This window comes from Prionailurus bengalensis, chromosome D3 (assembly GCF_016509475.1).
Source record: "Prionailurus bengalensis isolate Pbe53 chromosome D3, Fcat_Pben_1.1_paternal_pri, whole genome shotgun sequence".
NCBI classification, from domain to species: Eukaryota; Metazoa; Chordata; class Mammalia; order Carnivora; family Felidae; genus Prionailurus; species Prionailurus bengalensis.
Genome location: NC_057356.1, coordinates 66,403,613 through 66,423,550, shown reverse-complemented (window position 1 = coordinate 66,423,550; position 19,938 = coordinate 66,403,613). Strand labels below are relative to the sequence as shown.

At 35.0% G+C, this 19,938-nt stretch overlaps 1 protein-coding gene across 5 annotated transcripts in view; it reads right to left on the bottom strand.

The window, feature by feature from the left end:
• Positions 1-19,938, bottom strand: part of CD3H18orf25 (chromosome D3 C18orf25 homolog) — an 85,113-nt gene that overhangs the window by 21,200 nt on the left and 43,975 nt on the right. For 3 of the 5 annotated variants that reach the window (XM_043558723.1, XM_043558722.1, XM_043558725.1), the window contains exon 3: positions 3,300-3,482. The exons of the other annotated variants lie outside the window; for them this stretch is intronic. In XM_043558723.1, the coding sequence (XP_043414658.1) occupies positions 3,300-3,482 (183 nt within the window). The remainder of the gene's footprint in view (positions 1-3,299; positions 3,483-19,938) is intronic. 5 annotated transcript variants of the gene reach the window in all.

The window sequence follows — 19,938 nt, the reverse complement described above, 5'->3', positions numbered from 1 at the left end:
GTATACTAGTTTTATTCCAGTTCCACAGACAGGGAAACAACTGTCATTTATTGGAGTTCACACAGTATGTGAGTGGCTGCTGCTTCAAAACAAGATGCTTGCTGGCAGCAAGCTGCCACCTACAACACTATGCGATTCCAGCACCAACCAAGAGAAAAGTAAACACATGGCAAGAGTTGAAATGGAAAGATGAGATCTTCTGTTGACCAGTGGCTTTCTTAATTTCAATTCTTTTTCTTGGTTAAAACTAAAACTAAAGAGTAAAAACTCTTTTGCACACTGAAACATCACATAATTGCTTAAGGATCCTAAACAGAGTGGGGCTGCGGACATCATCTGAGATGCTGCTACTGATTAACCCCTGAATAGTCAGTTCAGTGACTGGGTTTTTATTTTGTTGGGAGGGACAGTAGGATAACTCAGATTAACCATCAGAACATTTATCTTAAACTAAAACCACAAGAATAACATCTCATTGATGCTAACAGTTCAAATCTCAAAACTATAAAATTGGCAAACAAGCATAAATTCTGTTAACATTTTGTTGTGGCACTGTAAGTATATTCAAAATCTGCAAGATGGGTTCCCATTATGACAATTATATCAAGACTAGAGAATATTAGCAGTTTTCTTTATTACTCACATACCTGCATTGTCAGATTTAGAAAAAAGGACTTTCATGAGCCAATAAATGGCTTCATAAGAAAATGTCATTGGGATCTGTTGAACAGTGATGACCATGTCTTATGATATACAAAAATCTACACACAATTTATGGCCCAATACATACATATGTTCTCTATATATTATATCCTAGAGAAATTAATCACACACATGTATCAAGAGACATACAAGAAATGTTAATGGTAGCATCATTAGGAACAGCACTCTAAATGTCCAAAAAGAGAATGGGTAAGTCAACTGTGATACATTCATACAGTGAATACTAAATAGTAAAAAATGAATGAACCAAAGCCATACTTATCAACGAGAATAAAACTTGAAATGTTGAAAAAAGTTACAAATGATTACCTTCTATGTAACAGCAATTAATATTAAAACATGCTTGTTTACAGATATGTAACAAATGCAGTAAAAATATAAATACATACACAGGAATACCAATATCAAATACCAAATTCAAGACAGCTTTGGAGTGGAGAGGGAAAAGGAAGGGGAACAGAGTTGAAGCCATGGGTGTTCCCCCTCACATATTTTTGTCACATTTCATTTCTTAAGAATGGTGGTAAATACCTGAGTGACATACTCTTAAAATTTTGTATAACTGAGGGGTATCTGGGTGGCTCAGTTAGTTAAGAGGTTAAGTGGTTAAGCTTAAGCGTCCAACTCTTGATTTCAGCGCAGGTCATGTTCTCACAGTTTGTGAGTTCGACCCCCATACTGAGCTCCATGCTGACAGTGCTCACACACTCACTCTCACTCTCTCTCTCTCTCTCTCTCTCTCTCTCTCTGCCTCTCCCCTGCTCACACACTCAGGCGCGCTCTCTCTCTCTCTCTCTCTCTCTCTCTCTCAAAATAAACTTAAAAAACATTTTTTTGTGTTACTGAAATTCAAAAACACAACCAAAAATAGAATTAAGTACACAAAGGCTAGTGATGTTTTAAACAACCAAGCTAACAATTACTTGAATCTTAAAATGTGATGCTATCCCCAATGCTGGTAACTTTAAGGATACTTTAAGACCCCACAACCTGCATTATTAGGTTAAAATATCTGAAACTGCTGGGTTATAGGTCAAAAAGTCAAATATTAACAATTCCATGTGGTTTAAACTAATATTAAAACTCTCTCTATAAAAAACAAAAGTTAAATTTTGATGTGTTCTCCAAGAACTTACTATGCAGTGGTCTACATTTTAATGGAAAGACTAAGAAACAAGGAAATAAAACTGAAATAGAATGGACCATGTGTCAATGGATAAAATATGAAGATAAATTTCCCAGTATACAGAACAAATATATAACTTAGAAACACATATTGCACAAAATGTGGTCAACCTACTGTCCTTTGATATAAAATATTACTGCTTAATTTTTAAAAGTACTTACACATAATAAATCCTTAAAAGATCCTTGTTGAGCAAAGCAAGTCTTTATACATATAAAAATTGAAGTCCAGAGGAGAAACACCTTGTCCAAGGTCAAGGTCAAATAGTTAGCAGTCTAAACCTACTTAAAACTAAATCTAGGTCCTGCTCCAAAATTAGTCACTATAAATTAATCAGAAGTTCAACCAGAGATTTTTATTTTGTTCCAATCAAAGATTATGAAAGGAAGAATTAAGGACAAATGATCTGTGGAGTTCTGTCTTCTTTTTTATTTCTTAACAATTTCAGTATAACAAGTTCTAAGCCCATTATTATTTTTGCAAAACTCATTTGCCATAAACATATTTTAGGTAGTGATTTACAGGATTAGCTCATAAAAGCCAAGGCTATTTATAATTTAACTATAAAACTATATTCCTTCTGTAGCACTAAAGAAAATACACACTACAAAAGTAGTCTCTCCATCCCCTCACCCTCTTTTCTCAAACTTAAGAACTAGTGCTTTAAGAAAAAGGTTTAAATGAGAAAGAATGCTGAAAAAGTACTGAGGAACACACTGCAGGACAGTTGGAGTTGGAGGGAAGGTTTTTAAAAGTAATGCAATGTTTTTTTTTAGTGAATAAATATCACTCTTCAGAATTATTATAGAGCCCAGATAAATTATGCAAGACAGGGATAGAGATTTTCCTGAGATACGAGAAGCAGAAACTGAAAGAAAAGGGTTGGAAAAGACAAACATGAGAACTACTGGAGAGGAATGGACAGGGACAGGGACACTGGCACCCCTAGAAGCAGAAGAAACAGTGCAGCCCTTCTTAGGAACAGCCCCAGGGGGCAGGTGTAATCAGCTCCCTCCCCGTACTGCAAGGTTGCTATACAGATTAAGTGAGGGAAACCCCTGGAGAAGGGGAGGGTGGGGGAGTATTAAGGTCATCTGAGTAGTTAACGTATGTTAAGCATTTTTAACCCAAGAAATAGGTATACTGAAATCTACCTGTGCCTACAATTAATTCTCATTTTTGCTTTCTTCATATTAGGAAAGATGAATGACAGACATGCTACCCACATCTCCTCTTCAGTTGTAAAGGGCACCCTGGATAGTCACAATCATCGAAAGCCAGATGTCTCTAGTTGGCCTGCTCTCCTCGGCAAGGTCCACTACAAGGAAAACAGCTGCCAGGACACATGCACAGTACACCGTTAGAGAAGGGGAAGGGGAGGGAGACCAACCTGCCTCCGCATTCAGCTCCTCTAGAATCCCGCTGGTCCTCCAGGTAGCTCCTGTGTCCTGGCCTCCTACAGAATTACTGTGCTCTTGAACTACCGCAGCCGCCAATAAATTGTCCACATTTACCACTTCTGGGTCAGAGCTGGTGTCAGACATATCATAATGAGCTACAACTGGAGGTCCATCTAGGGAGGAAAGAAAATGTATACTTGTATCTAACTTGTGGGGTGAAAAATACTTCTGCAACTAAGAGCCCTCTAAATGCCAGTTGCCTTTATCTTATTACTCTACCTGGTCAGAAAAGCTGCAGTTTATACATCTAATATTTTGTACATGATGTGAAAGTGGAAAAGATAACCCAAGCTTCTAAGATGAGGGACACGTTTGAAAAGGAGAAAAGGAGTGTTATTATGAAGAACAGAAGACAAGACTGTACTGAACAAAGTTACACTGAATTCTCGTCACATTCCTATAGAGCAAAAGACTATGAAAAAGGAGAAGACTCCACAGAGAAAGTAAAACTGATTTTTTAAGGAAAAAAACTGATGCAAACTATTAAAAGTCAATTTATAGTTTTTCAGAGAATGAATCTAGTTCTTTCTCTTAGTAGCTAATACTTAAAAAGTCACTGTTAGATTCAAAGAAGAAAGTCAAATACATATTTTTCTACTCTAAAGAAATAAGGTTAACATTAGGAGCTCTACTTGACTATATCCAATAAAGCCCTTTAAAAATACCAGGGATCAGGGCACCTGGGTGGCTCAGTCGGTTAAGCACCCGACTCTTGGTTTCGACTCAGGTCATAATCTCACGGTTCATGGGATCGAGCCCCACATCGGGCTCCACGCTGAGCAGGAGCCTGCTTGGGATTCTCTCACCCTCTCTCTCTGCCCCTCTCCCACTTGTGCTCGCCCTCTCTCTCTCTCTCTCTCTCTCAAAATAAACTTTAAAAAATAAAAATATCAGGGGTGTTATGCATTTTATAACAAAAAGACAATACTCTTTTCTACAAAAAGAAACACTTTTTCTACAAAAAAATACTTTTTCTACAAAAAGACAATACTCACAAAATCCACCTTCAGGATTTTGCTTGGGATGTCTTGTTAGGAATATCTAAATTTTCTTTTCCCTGAGAAAGACAACCAGCTCACATTCCAAGGCAACGATACGCAACCTTATGGGTTATTTTAGAGGAAGATATTAAAGTTCTAACTGGAAAAAAAAAAAAAAAAAGATCCCTTCTACCTCCAAATCACCCTAACTAGCCGAAAAAGGCAGCTGATTTCCAAAGAAATTAAACCGCAGTGATTCATGCTAAAATAATTCAATAATCATGCTTGTAGAATAGATACATGCTTTAAATGCTAATGCTACCCTTTTTCTCATAGCAAAAAACAAAAATAGAGTTTTCATTCAATTATGAAATACATCCTTTACTACCATCTTCATTTTAGAATAAAGCAGAAATAAAGGAATGCAGTTTCTCCCCCCAACAGCTATTTATAAAGTGCAGGCAAATTATTTATTTCCATAAAGATTTTTTAATATCAAGACTGTTTTACATTCAACACACCTATTTTATGAAACTCTGGACTATGAAGGAATACATATGCCAATGACTCATTAAAAGAGAACACAATGAAAGATTAGTTTTAATACAAGCATCCATTGTGTGAATTGTGACTGAACAAAACATGAAACACATCTGGGATATTTATCCCTTAAAGCAAAGGTCCCAAACCAAAAGTTTATGTAGCAACATTTTTAAAATAAAAATGACCAAATAAAAGCAAACGAGTTGTTAAGTGCCACTGTATAAGAACAGACATGTCACAATATGAAATTCTGACGATCATTACAATTTCAGTTGACTACTTAAAGATAATTTCCAATTCCCCCAAAAGGGTAAATCACGTTCAGAAAATTCGATAGTGTAGCCTCAGTATCAGTTGGTAATGGATTTCAGCTCAAATAGCAAAAAATTAGTTTATGTTTGACGTTTTTCTTTTCTAAAAAAGAAAAGAAAGCTCTATTATTTATGGAGTTCTCGTCAGAGTTCAAAATGATTATTATGGAATCAAGATACTGTGTGATGTCCAAATACTTGGGTGCAGAAGATATGAGGGTCAAGTACAATATTGACTATTTGACCAAATGTTCTATTTTTAAAAGGGCTTTAGTTAAGTGTTGTTTTGCAAAAAATTAAAGATTTATTTTAAAATTTACACCACTAGTACCATTCACCACCTCTTGCTCTCACATCCACCCCCCCCCCCTACAACCACCAAATTGAGGCATCAGGTCAACAGTCAAGTCAAAATTGTACCACTCCTACATGTAGAATCATGCAAAGAGTAGAGTTGTATATGTACATGCAGAGTTAACATCACCTACCCATGGAAATAACTTGTCTGAAAGTCTTCATCAGTAGGAAATACAAGCATAAACTTGTTATCTGGCTTCATTCTTGTATCTTCCATATTTCCAAACAGCACACCTTATAGCTTAGCTTAAATTTAGTATTCATCATAAACAAAGACAGTGATATTTTCATATTTTAATTATACTTAAAAGTTAAATTATTATCAGTGTCATTTCTCATTTCCAGTCTATCCAAAACAATGACAAGTCAGTACTATACAAACTTTAATAAAGGAATGGATGCCTTTCCATCTTTCTTCCAACTTGAAACCAAAATTAAGGATCTTATGTTCCAAGGTTATGTTACACTTATCATTAGCAAACCAAGATGAAATAAAGTAGGTTTAAAGCACTCAGCATTAGGGTTTGAACTTTAAACCACTAAGTAAATACGAGCTACCTGATGGTGATAATTTGTGATATTCTTTTAAAAGTGATTCTTGCTGCACAGCAGAAGTAAGAGACAGGTTAAGATCCTGTAGTAACTGTATCTGTCTTTTAAAAGAAAGAAAGGAAAAAAAAGCTACGGAGGAGGAGCTGGGAAAATTCAGCACATTAATAAGAGAAGCAGCAACTATTCTTCCAATTTGACTCTAACAATTCATTACAGGATGGAATAAACATGGAGACACTGTCCTCTCTCCCACTTGATTTTTCTCTATACTGTGAGAACAAATGCACTGCTACTAAGATTACTTTGGCTTTCAAAAGCATCAAAATCGTCACTTCAAGTTACACATGGAAACATTTCCAATTTAAAAATTAATCATTAATGTAAGCACATTCCATGTTACATTTAAGGATTAGCCAAACTACACATTCTCCCATCTGCTAAACTTGATGTCTGTCACAATCTTAAAACATAAATTTATAATAATGACTTCCTAGTTTTTCTACAATCCTTAATAGCATATCTCTATAAAGGTAAATGTTAACACAATTAGTTAATAACTAATTGGCCTGTGGTTAATCAAAGTGCTGTCTCTCCTCCTGATCGCAAGATTTTGAAAATTTTGCTGCTCATTACAATTACAAGGCAAAAAATTAAAAGTCAAGCAATCCACTGACTTATGAACATCGATTCGTCCATTTTATGCTAGAAATAGGTTTGTACCCTCTCAACTATATCCTAGCCTACACACAGGTTCTAACTTTTCAAATAATAAAATACAGATGTATCTGTGTCATCACACATTTCTGACATTGTGAAGTTTACTCTTTTATGGTTAACCTTCTCTACTACTGTCATCAAGTGTTTAATTTTATGAATTAGTTTTCTTTCAACCTATTATTTTCTTCTTTAAAAAATGTTCTTTAAATCTCACTGAGAGAATGTGAAACAAAACAAAGAAGCAAAACAAAACCAACATCCTTTACTGCATTTATCCCTGACAAACCCCTTTTAGAATTTCACTACCAAAAGCACAATATTTTTAAAAATGATGTAAGGTAATACATAATTTACCACTCTTGTTTTACAGATGAGAGATCTGAGTCCTAATTAGGTGGAACCAGAAATGAATTACATTACAGTTGTTCAGTGTTGAGAGAACTGGAAATATACAAGACGGAACAGCATAGGAAGTACGTACAGATTTTTGGCAGCCAACATACAGGTTGAAGTCCTGCCTACTACTACTTAGCTCTAGGACTCATTTCTTCACAGAGTTATGTCAAAAGTTAAAGATGACATACCAGCAGAATACTGGACCACTGCCCCATCTTTCCACTATAATTAGCACCTGCCCTATTTTATTTGTTTGCTTATCTTTACATGTAAATTCTACTCTACAGGGCCTGCATGCAAGAAGCTTTGAGAAAAGGGACACCTGGGTGGCTTAGTCAGTCATGTGTCTGAATCTTGATTTTAGCTCTGGTCATGATCTCATGGTTCATGAGATCGAGCCCCACGCTGGGCTCTGTGCTGACAGGGCGAAGCCTGCTTGGGATTCTCTCTCTCTGCCCCTCCCCCTTCTTTCTATCAAAATAAACAAACTTTATTTAAAAAAAAAAAGCAGGAGCAGCTATGAGAAAACATCCCTGCCTGGGTTGGTGCCTCACACTGGTCATAGATTAACCCCACTTATTAAGCAAATGCTTTCCTGGGATTACTGAGATCTTCACAAATGGGCTTTTGTACGTTTCTTTTTGTCTGAAGTGTAATGTCAGCTTGGGTGTGTTCATATAAAAGTGTTTCATACCCAAACAGAGATCATTTTTGGATTATTTCATATTTTGCACCATCCTAGCCTACAGAGCCTCCCACTAACACAAGTGTCAGTCTCCCAGTATGAGGTCTAATTAGATCTGAGAAATGGGAATTCCTCTAGTATCTCAGACACCCTAGAAATGCACTCCTCCTTCTCTCTCTATTGGTTAAGTCTTGGGCCCAAGGAAAGGTGGGGCAATGGCCCAAGACACACTTTGCCCCTTCAACTCCCATTTCTATAACTATAATAATATACAACAAAGCTCAGAGAAAATTCCTTCTGTCCTCCCCAGTGTAGCCAATCTCCTGAAACCCCTCACTAGGAGAGAAAAAAATCTATCTTGTTACTGCGAAATGATCCCATATAAGCTCTACTGCCACAGTCATTAAAGGGCCTATGCCCAGGGCCATTATCTATCTACAACAACATGAGAAAGGTGGAAATCACACTTGGCCTCGATCCAGATAGTCAGATTCAAAAAAGCTACACCTGAAAGAAGCATTCTTAGGAATTACCTAGCCAAGGGGTCTAAGAAGGGAGAGTATATGTGGCAGTGGGCAAGTGAGAGAATGCAGTGTGGGGGGAATAAGGAATTGAGGGGAAGGACAAACCTGAAGAGCTGCAGGAGGAAATTTGCATTTTGGCGGAAACTACTCAAGAAAAAAGGCATTTTCATTCCATACCAAAATACTTACCAAGGTGAAAATCTGTATTTGCGAATATAAGAGAAAACATACTTGAGAATACTTATGCTGTATTTTTATTACTATCAAAAATATATATGCACACATAGAACAATGTGAAAAAATTAAAAGCAGTCATTTTCAAAGCAGCTGTTGAAAAAGACAAATAATTACATCTACCAGAAAAAAAACAAAAAGCTACACAGAAAAGTGCCATCTCTGAAAAAACAGCTTTAAATACCAAAATCTGTGTGTGTCTATTTTCTCCAGAATAATATCAAATGCTATTTCAGTAAAAAGAAAAATGTCTGAGAAAACAGAGCTAAATGGAAATCAAATGCAATATACAATGAAATTTTATGTTCAGGCATTAAATCATTTTCACTTTTTTAAATTTTTACTAATTTGTTTTTTAAGTAATCTCTACACCCAATAATGGGGCTTGAACTCAATATCAAGAGTCGCATGCTCCACTGAGCCAGCCAGCCAGCCAGGCACCTGGCATTATGTCATTTCCAAAATAAAACTGTTTTTGTGCTTTTTTCATTCTACTCATCTCAATTATTAAAATTTTAGACATTATAAAGTTTGCAAGGTGGGAATAAAGTTTTAAGGACTACATCTGTCCTTATATCATACTAGTAAATGACAGGTCATTTTGTTCACCCAGGAAAGTTACCTATGATACTGATTAAGAGTTAATTTTGAGAGGATCAAAGATGAGGTAAAAGCAAATATTCAAGATTATCAGAGTAGTTAGAAAGTTGATCTCAAGAAAGAAAATTTCATTTTAACATTTCACCACTAACTACAAAGTTGGGAAAATTGGGAGGTTATTCATAAGATAACTCGGGTCACGTATCTGGATATTCAACAAAAACTAAAAGTTCGGAAAACAGGGCACCTGAAGAGGTCACCATCTTTCAATTTATCTTCCTATTTCAGAAACAAACTCATGACCTACTGCTTTGAGGATTCAGAGAACAAAACTGAAATATCTGTACCATGTACACAAAGAACACAAAAATTAGATATAATTTTAGCCACATCTCCATCTCTATGATCCCTGTTAAAGATATCTCCATTCCAGCTTTCTGATTACTCCCTGAAGCAGTCTAAACTCTATTTTCCAAATATTCCTCAATTTTTAATAGGATAACTCAGTAGAACATGTAAAGAAAAAGAATCTCAACCTTTGATGTTAACACTGGTATTATTACCTTTTTCAATATAGCAATTACAAAAAAACCTGAAAATCATCTCAAAAACATCATGTAAAATCTATTAATTATTCTGACCACAAACTAATATTGCATAATGGAAAAGCAGGTTTCTTGACTCCCAAACACCTAATGTGAATTAACTGGTAGACAATCACTAACAACCAATGCTATCCTCAATAGAGTAACAAGAAACATTTCTTTTTTGAAACTTTTATTTATCTAGATTAATTGTTACACTTCAAATGCAGTTAGATAAAATATATAAAGAAAGTGCAATAAAATAAAAATCAGTTATTTAATAACATTCTTTCCAAATCTCAAAGTTGTAAGAGTTTATTACCAAAGAATACACTTCCTCATAGATTATTACTCCTTCATTTTTTAGGATGTCTTCTATTTTATGTTGTAGTAAATTTAATATAAGATCTACTCAATGCCAGTAATAATAGTTTGTTTTCAATCCCCACCAACCTTCCTAAAATTCAGAGAAATTAAAAACAGAAATTAAAAAAAAAAATGAAAAGTGTAGAAACTCCGAAGTTATTCACGTTGTGTACAATCCATGTATCATACAACTGTTCTGGACAAATTAAAAAAACAAATTTCTTATCTGTACACTGATTAAGGACATAGATGCCATTTATGGAGAGGATTTTGAGAAGAATTTTTCTTCGAGAACAATTTTTACTGAACAATTTTCATAGTAAAAAAATTTTAAGTTTAATAAATTTGCTCAAATTGTTTTGATGCTGTATTTTCTAACATGTGGCATTCCACAAAATCTCTTTCACTGTGCTCTCACTGTATCATTTAAATAATTCAAACTGGAGAGGGAAATAAATATAAGCTAAACAAAATGTAACAGGTACAATTACTTTAAAAGGTCACCTTCTATGAGACAGCTTGCCTATAATCTGTTATTCTAAACAAATGATGACAGGAAGAAGCCTGTTCACCATCTTACCTACAACTTTCAGGTAGCTGTATCATTAGGCAAATTCAGCTGTATATTAAAAATGAAAATTATCAGTGATATCAATTTGGGTGCTTTATTTGCTCAACAAAAGGATTCACTACAGCATTTCTTCCATTAACAAGCAGATTTAATCATTTAAAATTATTTCATTTCTAATATTCTGACTTGCACACAAATTTTAAGTAATAAATCTTATGTAAATTGAGATATACCTAGACTCAGAGACCTGGGTCTCTGCTGTTAAATCTACATAACACTGTAGAATGACAAAAGCAATGAAGCAAAATTATTCTTTTACTCAGTCTGCTAGTGAAATACACAAGAGATCAAAAACCTTTACATGACAAAAACAAAATCCATAAAGTAACTTTTTTCTCCAATTTTATCACCCCAACTAGGTTTATATGTGGGCAACTCTTACATACATGAATGGATATTATATTAATAAAAATCCCTGTAGACTATTCCATTGTTATCTGTCTCCAACAACTTGTCAAATGTAACAATAAAAAAACACAAAAATTAGTTATTTCAGAAGTGGGCATATGTGCACACGTGCAGACACACACACACAGACCAGACCCCTCGAGATAAGGCTCAATCCTCTGACTTGATAACAAGAAAAAAGGTTTTTTCTCTTGGAGCCCCAACATGATAGAATCCTTTATTCTAAGTTTAAAAAAAAAAAAAAACACTTTATACAAGATATTAAATCTTAAGATTTTCATTGTGTTGTGTTCTAAATTGAAATTTTATTTGGGCTTTTATTACACTCATTTTTAATGATGCGCACAAAATATGCATCAATACAAGTAAGACAGTTATTATCTAACAAGTGGCTCAAATAACCAGATCGTTCTAATCTGGTTAAATACTCTTAAGATGATTAAAAATCTAAAAAAAAAAAAAAAAAAAAAAAAAAGATGATTAAAAATCTAATATCCTACAACACTGAGTTAGTACAAACTAGGCAGAAAGTAGTCTGTAGACAGATTATCAGAAAACACATTTATCTTTAGTGAGGGGATAATGCCCCCTTTTAAATATCATCACCTAATTTCATGTGTACATATTAGAGAAATGGGATTTTATTCTTAAATAAAAAGTATTTCAACATCTAGATTAATGTTTTAGGTTGAAAGAAGTTTCTTCCAGCATTAGCCCTTTATATACTACAAAGAGGTCCAAACAGGATACACTCCTTAACCTTCTTAAAATTCTAGGAAAATTAAAGGAATTCAAAAGAAAGAAATTAGGGAAGACCACTAGGCACTTCTCAAACAATACATACACGTACATAAAAATGCCACCACATAATCCATAAGTGATTCCCACTTCTTCGTTTTAGTACTTAAACGTACAACAGTCTCCCTTTAACCACGGTTTCACTGCCATGATTTCAGTTACCATCAGTCAACAATGGTCCGGAAACAGATGATCTTCCTCCTGACAAACGGTCAGAAGGTCAAAAGTAGCCTAACACTACATCACAGTGCCTGTATCATTCACCTCACTACTCCTCCTCACATACGCATTTTATCACCTCACATCATCACAAAAAGGGTAAGTGCAGTACAATAAAATATTCTGAGAGACCACATTCGCATAATTTTTATTACGATATATTGTTATAATTGTTGTATTTTATTATTGTTGCTCATCTCTTACTGTGCCTAATTTATAGATTAAACCTTATCATACATATGTTTGTATACGAAAAAAACAATTTATAGGGTTCGGTACTATCTGTGGTTTCACACATCCACTGGGGTCTTGAAACATAACCCCCACAGATGAGGGGGTATAATCTTAGGGATAGAGGCTTTGCCTCACTGAAGGAGAATTCAATAATCCAAAACAGCAGTTATTTTTTAAAAGTTCAATACTGGATATTTCTGTAAATATATGTAATACAGAAACAAAATTTTTTGAAAGAGGAATTTTTAAATTGTGCAATCTGGACAAGGTGTAACCATTTAATGCACAACTCATATAAAAACTTACTGTTTTTCAAAATAATATTTCCTATAACAGCTCACATTTTAATTTTCAAGGCACTGTGAGAAACTAAAAATCAGGATAAAATTTGTACGTATGTTTCTGCTTCAAAATTATTAAGGTTAAGCACTCCAAACCACAAAATTTCAGATTTTACTTTAGAATAAGTTTTAATATTTGAAACATATTCTACGAATTAAATCAATACATCCTGGTTTCCTTTTTCTACCAAAACCTCTTTCCACTTCTTTATCCAAAATTATGTAGAAAGGTGTCCCATATTATTAATGTTTAACACCTTCTCAAATATCCTAAATATCATTCTTACCTAGAATATCAATTATTATAACCTATGTTTGAGGAGCGCCTGGGTAGATCAGTTGGTTAAGTGTCTGACTCGAGTTCGCCTCAGGTCATGATCTTGCGGTTCCTGGGTTTGAGCCCTGTGTCAGCGTGTGGAACCTGCTTGGGATTCTCTGTCTCCTTCCTCTCTCTGGCCCTCCTCCCACACAAAATAAACAAATAAAACCTATGTTTGATAGTTCTAGTCCACTAAAACTTTTTCATTTTTCTCTTAAAGGCAAAAAGTATATCTATAGACTTTTTGCTCAATTATCTAATAACAAAAACTAGAATATATTCGGTCAATACTAGGAATAATTTGTGTTCTTAAAAGATGAATTATTTTAAAAATAAAAAGCATCATTACATCCTTAATACATCAAATATTAAATCATGAAACAAAAAAGAAACCTGCTAAGTACTTGAAACAGTTTATACATGCATTAAAAAGTAGTCATGTTAACATGCTGAAATTAACTTTTTAAATTTATTTTTTTAAGTAGGTTCCATGCCCAATGGGGGGTTTGAACTCATAGCTCTGAGATCAAGAGTCACGTGCTCTACCGACTGAGCCAGCCAGGCACCCCTATATTGACATTTTTTATGCCTAAAACTCCATGTCTAGCAAAATCAGTGATCTCAGGAAGAAACTGAAGACAGAACTTCCCTGAAAATATCTCAAATTCAAATAGTGACCGCAGATTAGTTAAAATCTAGTCAGTCATCCCAAACCAATGTTCTTCCTGTTGATATAAAACTTAATCTAAAAATAATACTAGCTGAAGTAATTTACAAATGTTGTATTATCATTTCAGAGAAAAATACATCAGTTATAATTAACTCCTATCATAGTTTATGTTGAAAATTCATACTAATGTTATGTAAGAGCTTAGCTGATGTTAAGAAATTTATTGCAAATTGCACTGGTGTTTCCAAACTTACTCCTATTTGTCAAATATCAAGTTCAGGAAATCTGACCATCATTACACAATTAAGAGACTTCTAGTCTTTTTCATCAATTCCTATATACATTCTTCAAAGAGACCTGAGAACATTAACGCCTCCCGCAAAGTTAACTCCCAATTCTTACCCATCAGGTTCTAAAACGAAAAAACCAAATCACACAGTTTATTTTTCAATTCAAAACTAGAAAAGGAAAAAAAAAAGTTGGCTCGGTCTATTACAGTTAATTTAAAAATTACAAATATTTGGATAAAGAACTAAATAGAAAATATACTAATAATTTTCTAAGTTACTGATAAATTCTTAAAATACTGACCATTTTCTGAGTAAAGTTCCTGATAAATTATTAAAATAAAGATCTTCATTGTTATATAAACCACCTATCCTTCCTCTTACAAAACAGAATTAGTTTTTCCAACGTTGCAACTTCATTAAGTATTAAAATAATTAATCTGTTTCATATTGAGAAGTTATGAAATTATAAATTTGAAGGGAAAAACCAATAAATTTTTATTGTAAGGAAATCCAGTAGAAAGTAAAATTTGAAACAAAAACAGTATTAGCAAAGTTACATATTCCTACTACAAAATTTCATCCTAATTTAGTGGCTTCTCACCAACCCAAAAAACATAAAATACCAGTATTTCCCAATCTCAGGCCACACATAAAAACAGCTATCATACTGCAAGACTTTCAATCCTGTGATATTTTCTCCCCTTTGACATACTCTGTGGGCCCTTTAACATGCCAAAGGGCCATTTATTTTCAGTCCGGGGATTAAAAACAAAATTAAATTGGTAGTACATTAGCTAATACAGTTAGTCACTAGTAACTTAAAAACCCATTTAATACATACGCTTAACAGAGTGACCATTTCATCTATTTCCTCTAGAGGTACTCTTTACATCAAGGTACCAATTTCACTGAATGATGTCTGCCAGGTTACTGCCTCAGGCAGTGAGCTTTAAGTTAATGCTCAAGATAAAAATTCATCTATGTAGCAATGAAAAGTCCTCATGCAAGCAATCAAACTCTGTTCTTATCTGCTTTCTCTACAATATCTTGCATAGTAGGTACAGAATGTATATATCCTCAAAAATTAATTCATTCTTCCTACATACAAATGTTACTGAAAGTTGTAATTCATTAAAGACTAGCAACAAATGCATTCATTAAATGACATATGGAAGAATGACATAAAAATGTTCATGCAGTGCATTCATCATTTATGATCTTCAGAGTGGGATTAATTACATGATTCCCTCCTTTGGAATCAGAAGAGAGTCAACAATGTTTGGGGAGAATAAATGTTAAGAGATTCTCAAAGAATTCACTACTTACCTATCTGGATTCACTAACATTCCCTATCTTATATCTTATTTATGTTTTTGGCATGAAAAAAACATAAAGATGAGGATCACTCCTATTATCGTATAAATGTGGTTCTATGTTCCAACCATATGTAATGAAACACAAGCTAAAATTATCCAACTCTGCTGTTTTGAATATCTATTTTTTAAAAAGAACTGTTTACTATTGTACTTTTTAAAACACCATCAAAAGAAACTTACAATAGCCAAAAGCATATTCCTTCTTACACAATCCAAAAAGCAGATAGTTAACACAACTGATTTCTGTGATAGATTCAAAGCTTGTTCTGTAATATTCCCATTTTTGGTCAAGTTAACTGGAAAATGTTGTCTTTGGGAATTCTACTGTACTGTCAACATTTAAACAAGTTGCACAAGAACCAAAGGGCTGCTGTGATAGTTCTTGGAAATCAGGCATCTGCATGCCCCAGACTGGGTGAGAAGGGTAATTCTTTGGATGACTAGTTGCATTTTAAGTTCCCTGGGTTCGACAGCTGCTTGTTCTCTTCACCAGTGTCAAGGTGAGTTAGCTCTTCCATCCACACGCAAAATTTCTCCTCTGTCTGCCTCTTGGAAAAACAGCCCATGGTCTCTTCTAGGATGCTGCCTATGCAATTCCTATCATACAGAGCATCCCTGTCAAATAATCCTGGAATTCCCCTGGGCGCTCCTTCAGTTCCCCCAGCATGACTGAAGTCAGCTTTAAAGACATTGAGGCCATTTGATAAAACATCATTAATTCAGAAAATTGTATTTTTATTAAGACAAGCTTATTCAGGAAAATGACTTGAGCATTACTAAGAAGAGCTATATAAAGCACTGATAAGCAGCACTTAAATTAACTAAAGTAAAGTAATTCTGAGAAAAATTAAGTAACACTACCATTTTTCACAGCTTCAATATTATTTGCCCAGTAAAACTTGTATTCTGTTACTATACAACTAATCATTAATCTGTAACAGTGGTTTTCTTTTTTTTTTTTAATTTTTTTTTTCAACATTTATTTTTGGGACAGAGAGAGACAGAGCATGAACGGGGGAGGGGCAGAGAGAGAGGGAGACACAGAATCGGAAACAAGCTCCAGGCTCTGAGCCATCAGCCCAGAGCCTGACGCGGGGCTCGAACTCACGGACCGCGAGATCGTGACCTGGCTGAAGTCAGACGCTTAACCGACTGCGCCACCCAGGCGCCCCTGTAACAGTGGTTTTCAACCTTTGTTGCACATAAAAACCTGGAGTGGTTTAACAAATACCAAAACCTAGCGCTCCCAGGCATTGAAGGTTTGTTTTATTTTGTTTTAAGCTCTCCATGTGATTTTATTGTGTACAACCTCAGTTGAGAACCACTGTATCCTTGAGTATTTTCACGGTCTAGACTTCAAAATTCTAAAAGCTATTTTCACAGCTGACCCCTAATAAATCAGTATACAATTAATTCTCAACTGATTCTTATCAAATGCTCCTACATGATGTTAAAAAATATTCCTTATAGAAAACCATGCAAAGGATATACACAATCCATGTATATACCTCTGGGTCAGCTTTTGTTACAAACCCTGGTCTATGCAAGGTGCTAAATTTATGCCTTTAAAAAACAAAACAACAACAAAAAAAGGTTCTGTGTTTAAGTTTAGGATATGCTACAAATCATATCCTCCCCCTCTTAAAAACACATTAATGTCTCTGAGTTGTACTGCAGTAAAGAAACCTGTTTCCACATGGTCCAGCACTTTTCCAAATGTGTAAAGAGTCTACAGCTATTAATATCCAGTAAGAAGTCATTTCATGGTATTCCAGTTTAGGATATGCAGTTTTACATAGTTTTATCCTTGAACTAAGTAAGGTTATCTTTGGTCTGGACTGATCCCATAGAATTTGGGTTCCCAATAAAACTAATTATGCTGATGGGGCGCCTGGGTGGCTCAGTTGGTCGGGCATCTGACTTCGGCTCATGTCATGATCTCACAGTCCATGAGTTCCAGCCCCACGTCAAGTTCTGTGCTGACAGCTCAGAGCCTGAAGCCTGCTTCAGATTCTGTGTGTCTCTCTCTCTCTCTCTCTCTCCCCTTCCCCCCTCACTTAACATCAACACTTAACTGAGTAGCTCAGTCTGTCTCACACTCTGTCTCTCAAAAATGAATAAACCTTAAAAAAAAAAAAATTAAAACTAATTATGCTGAACTCTTCATTTCTTTAGGGAGCTACTAAAAATGTTACCTCTTCAAAAAATAAGTAAATAAAAAATAAAAATGTTACCTCTTCAGACCACTCGGGACTACTGTACTATCTAAAATAGCTTTTTGGGGCGCCTGGGTGGCGCAGTCGGTTAAGCGTCCGAGTTCAGCCAGGTCACGATCTCGCGGTCCGGGAGTTCGAGCCCCGCGTCAGGCTCTGGGCTGATGGCTCAGAGCCTGGAGCCTGTTTCCGATTCTGTGTCTCCCTCTCTCTCTGCCCCTCCCCCGTTCATGCTCTGTCTCTCTCTGTTCCAAAAATAAATAAACGTTGAAAAAAAAAAAAATTAAAATAGCTTTTTGACCCCATTCCTAGTCAATCTTTATCTCTTATATCCTGCTTTATTATTTGTAGTGTATATTCTGACAGCATATGATGAATTTACTTATTATCTGTCTGCTCAAAAAAGATGAAGTTTCATGAGAGCAGAGACTTTTCATTCACTACTGCACTCACATGCTGCAAAGCAGGTGCTCATATATTTGCTGAATAAATGAATGATGGAATCAATCAACCTTGGCCTTATACCATCTACTTATAGCAAGAAGTCTTACAAAGAACAGCCCTATGAAATGCTCTGTAGTATTTACTCCAGGGTATTTCTGAAAATATGGTTCACTTTATGTCATAGTGGCTTTTTATGAAGATGCAAAAGAAAAATTTCCCAGGTCTCAGTATCAAGAATAGCAGTGTTTCTCCTAGAAAATGAGAACTATTTAATCAGCTTTGCCACCTCTTCACAATGCCTAAAAGGCTATGGAAAAATTTCTGGCCCATACTTAGCAAATAAAAACCTCATGTAGTTTATTATTCTCTAAGTTCATATTATTCCTTTTCCCCTGACTACTCCATCCCTTGTCCTCACGTTTTAAGAAAAATCTTGTTTACACAAAACATCCTCAAGAGGAATATACCTTTCCCCAAAATTTGTATGTGGCTTATGGAAACACTAAATGGAATTTATTTTTTTTTTTAATTTTTTTTTAAACGTTTATTTTTGAGACAGAAAGAGACAGAGCATGAACAGGGGAGGGGCAGAGAGAGAGGGAGACACAGAATCTGAAACAGGCTCCAGGCTCTGAGCAGTCAGCACAGAGCCCGACGTGGGGCTCGAACTCACAGACCGCGAGATCATGACCTGAGCCGAAGTCAGACGCTTAACCGACCAAGCCACCCAGGCGCCTCTAAATGGAATTTAAAGAATATGAAACTTTCTTTAAGCAGTTTATCCATTATAAATGCTGGGGGAATTTAAATATATAGGACAGGAAATTAAGATGGCTACTTGGATCTGTTTCAGATTCTGGCACTTAGTTTTCAACAAACACTGAAAAATGGGTATTTAAAAGCTAAATTCAGAACATTGTGTAAGATTGCTTATGCTAGGGACAGTGAGATAAGTTGTGGCCTTGTAGAGATGACTATCAGCAATAAACACTGGTAAATAAGACATTTTAAAGTCTTAAAATCAAGGACCAATTAATTATACATTTGTCAAGACCCACAGAATGTACAACACCAAGAGTGAACCCTGATGTAACTATGGACTCTAAGTGATAATGATGTCAATGTAGGTTCATCACTACCTCTGGCAGGGGATGCTGAAAAGGAGGAGTCTGTACGTATGTGTTGGCAGGGAACATATGGTAAATCTCTGTACCTTCTTAGTTTTACTGTCAACCTAAAACTGCTCTAAAAAATAAAGTCTATTTTAAAAAAAACAGGGACCATATTATAACTTTAAACACATGTATGTCCTTTTATTAATACTAAGATATATCCTATTTTGAGAAAAAGACTTACTGAAAGCAAAGCTTATGCTTTTGCATATACAAAGTTAATATAGGCACTCAACTTTAAGGAGTTAGGAAAAGCAGGTGGAAAATAATACCTTAGTGCTTTAACATGAGATTACCAAAGGACACCCACCAGTAAGACTTCAAAGCTGCCAAATTTAAGATCACATTATCCAAACACTGTACCGAGAAACAATGCATGCTTTTAAAACAATCACTTAAATGGAATAAAAGAAAAAAGTGCTTATACTTGTTAAATTAATACAGAACTGTGCTATAGATTTTATAACTAATAGGATTTTTAAAAACTAGAGTCCACTGTTCAGAACTTGATACCCATTAACAATAACGCAACTCAATTGAGACAGATAACCAGTTTCACAATGACTTTTAACTATGTAGGAGACTTAACATCAACACTTAACTAA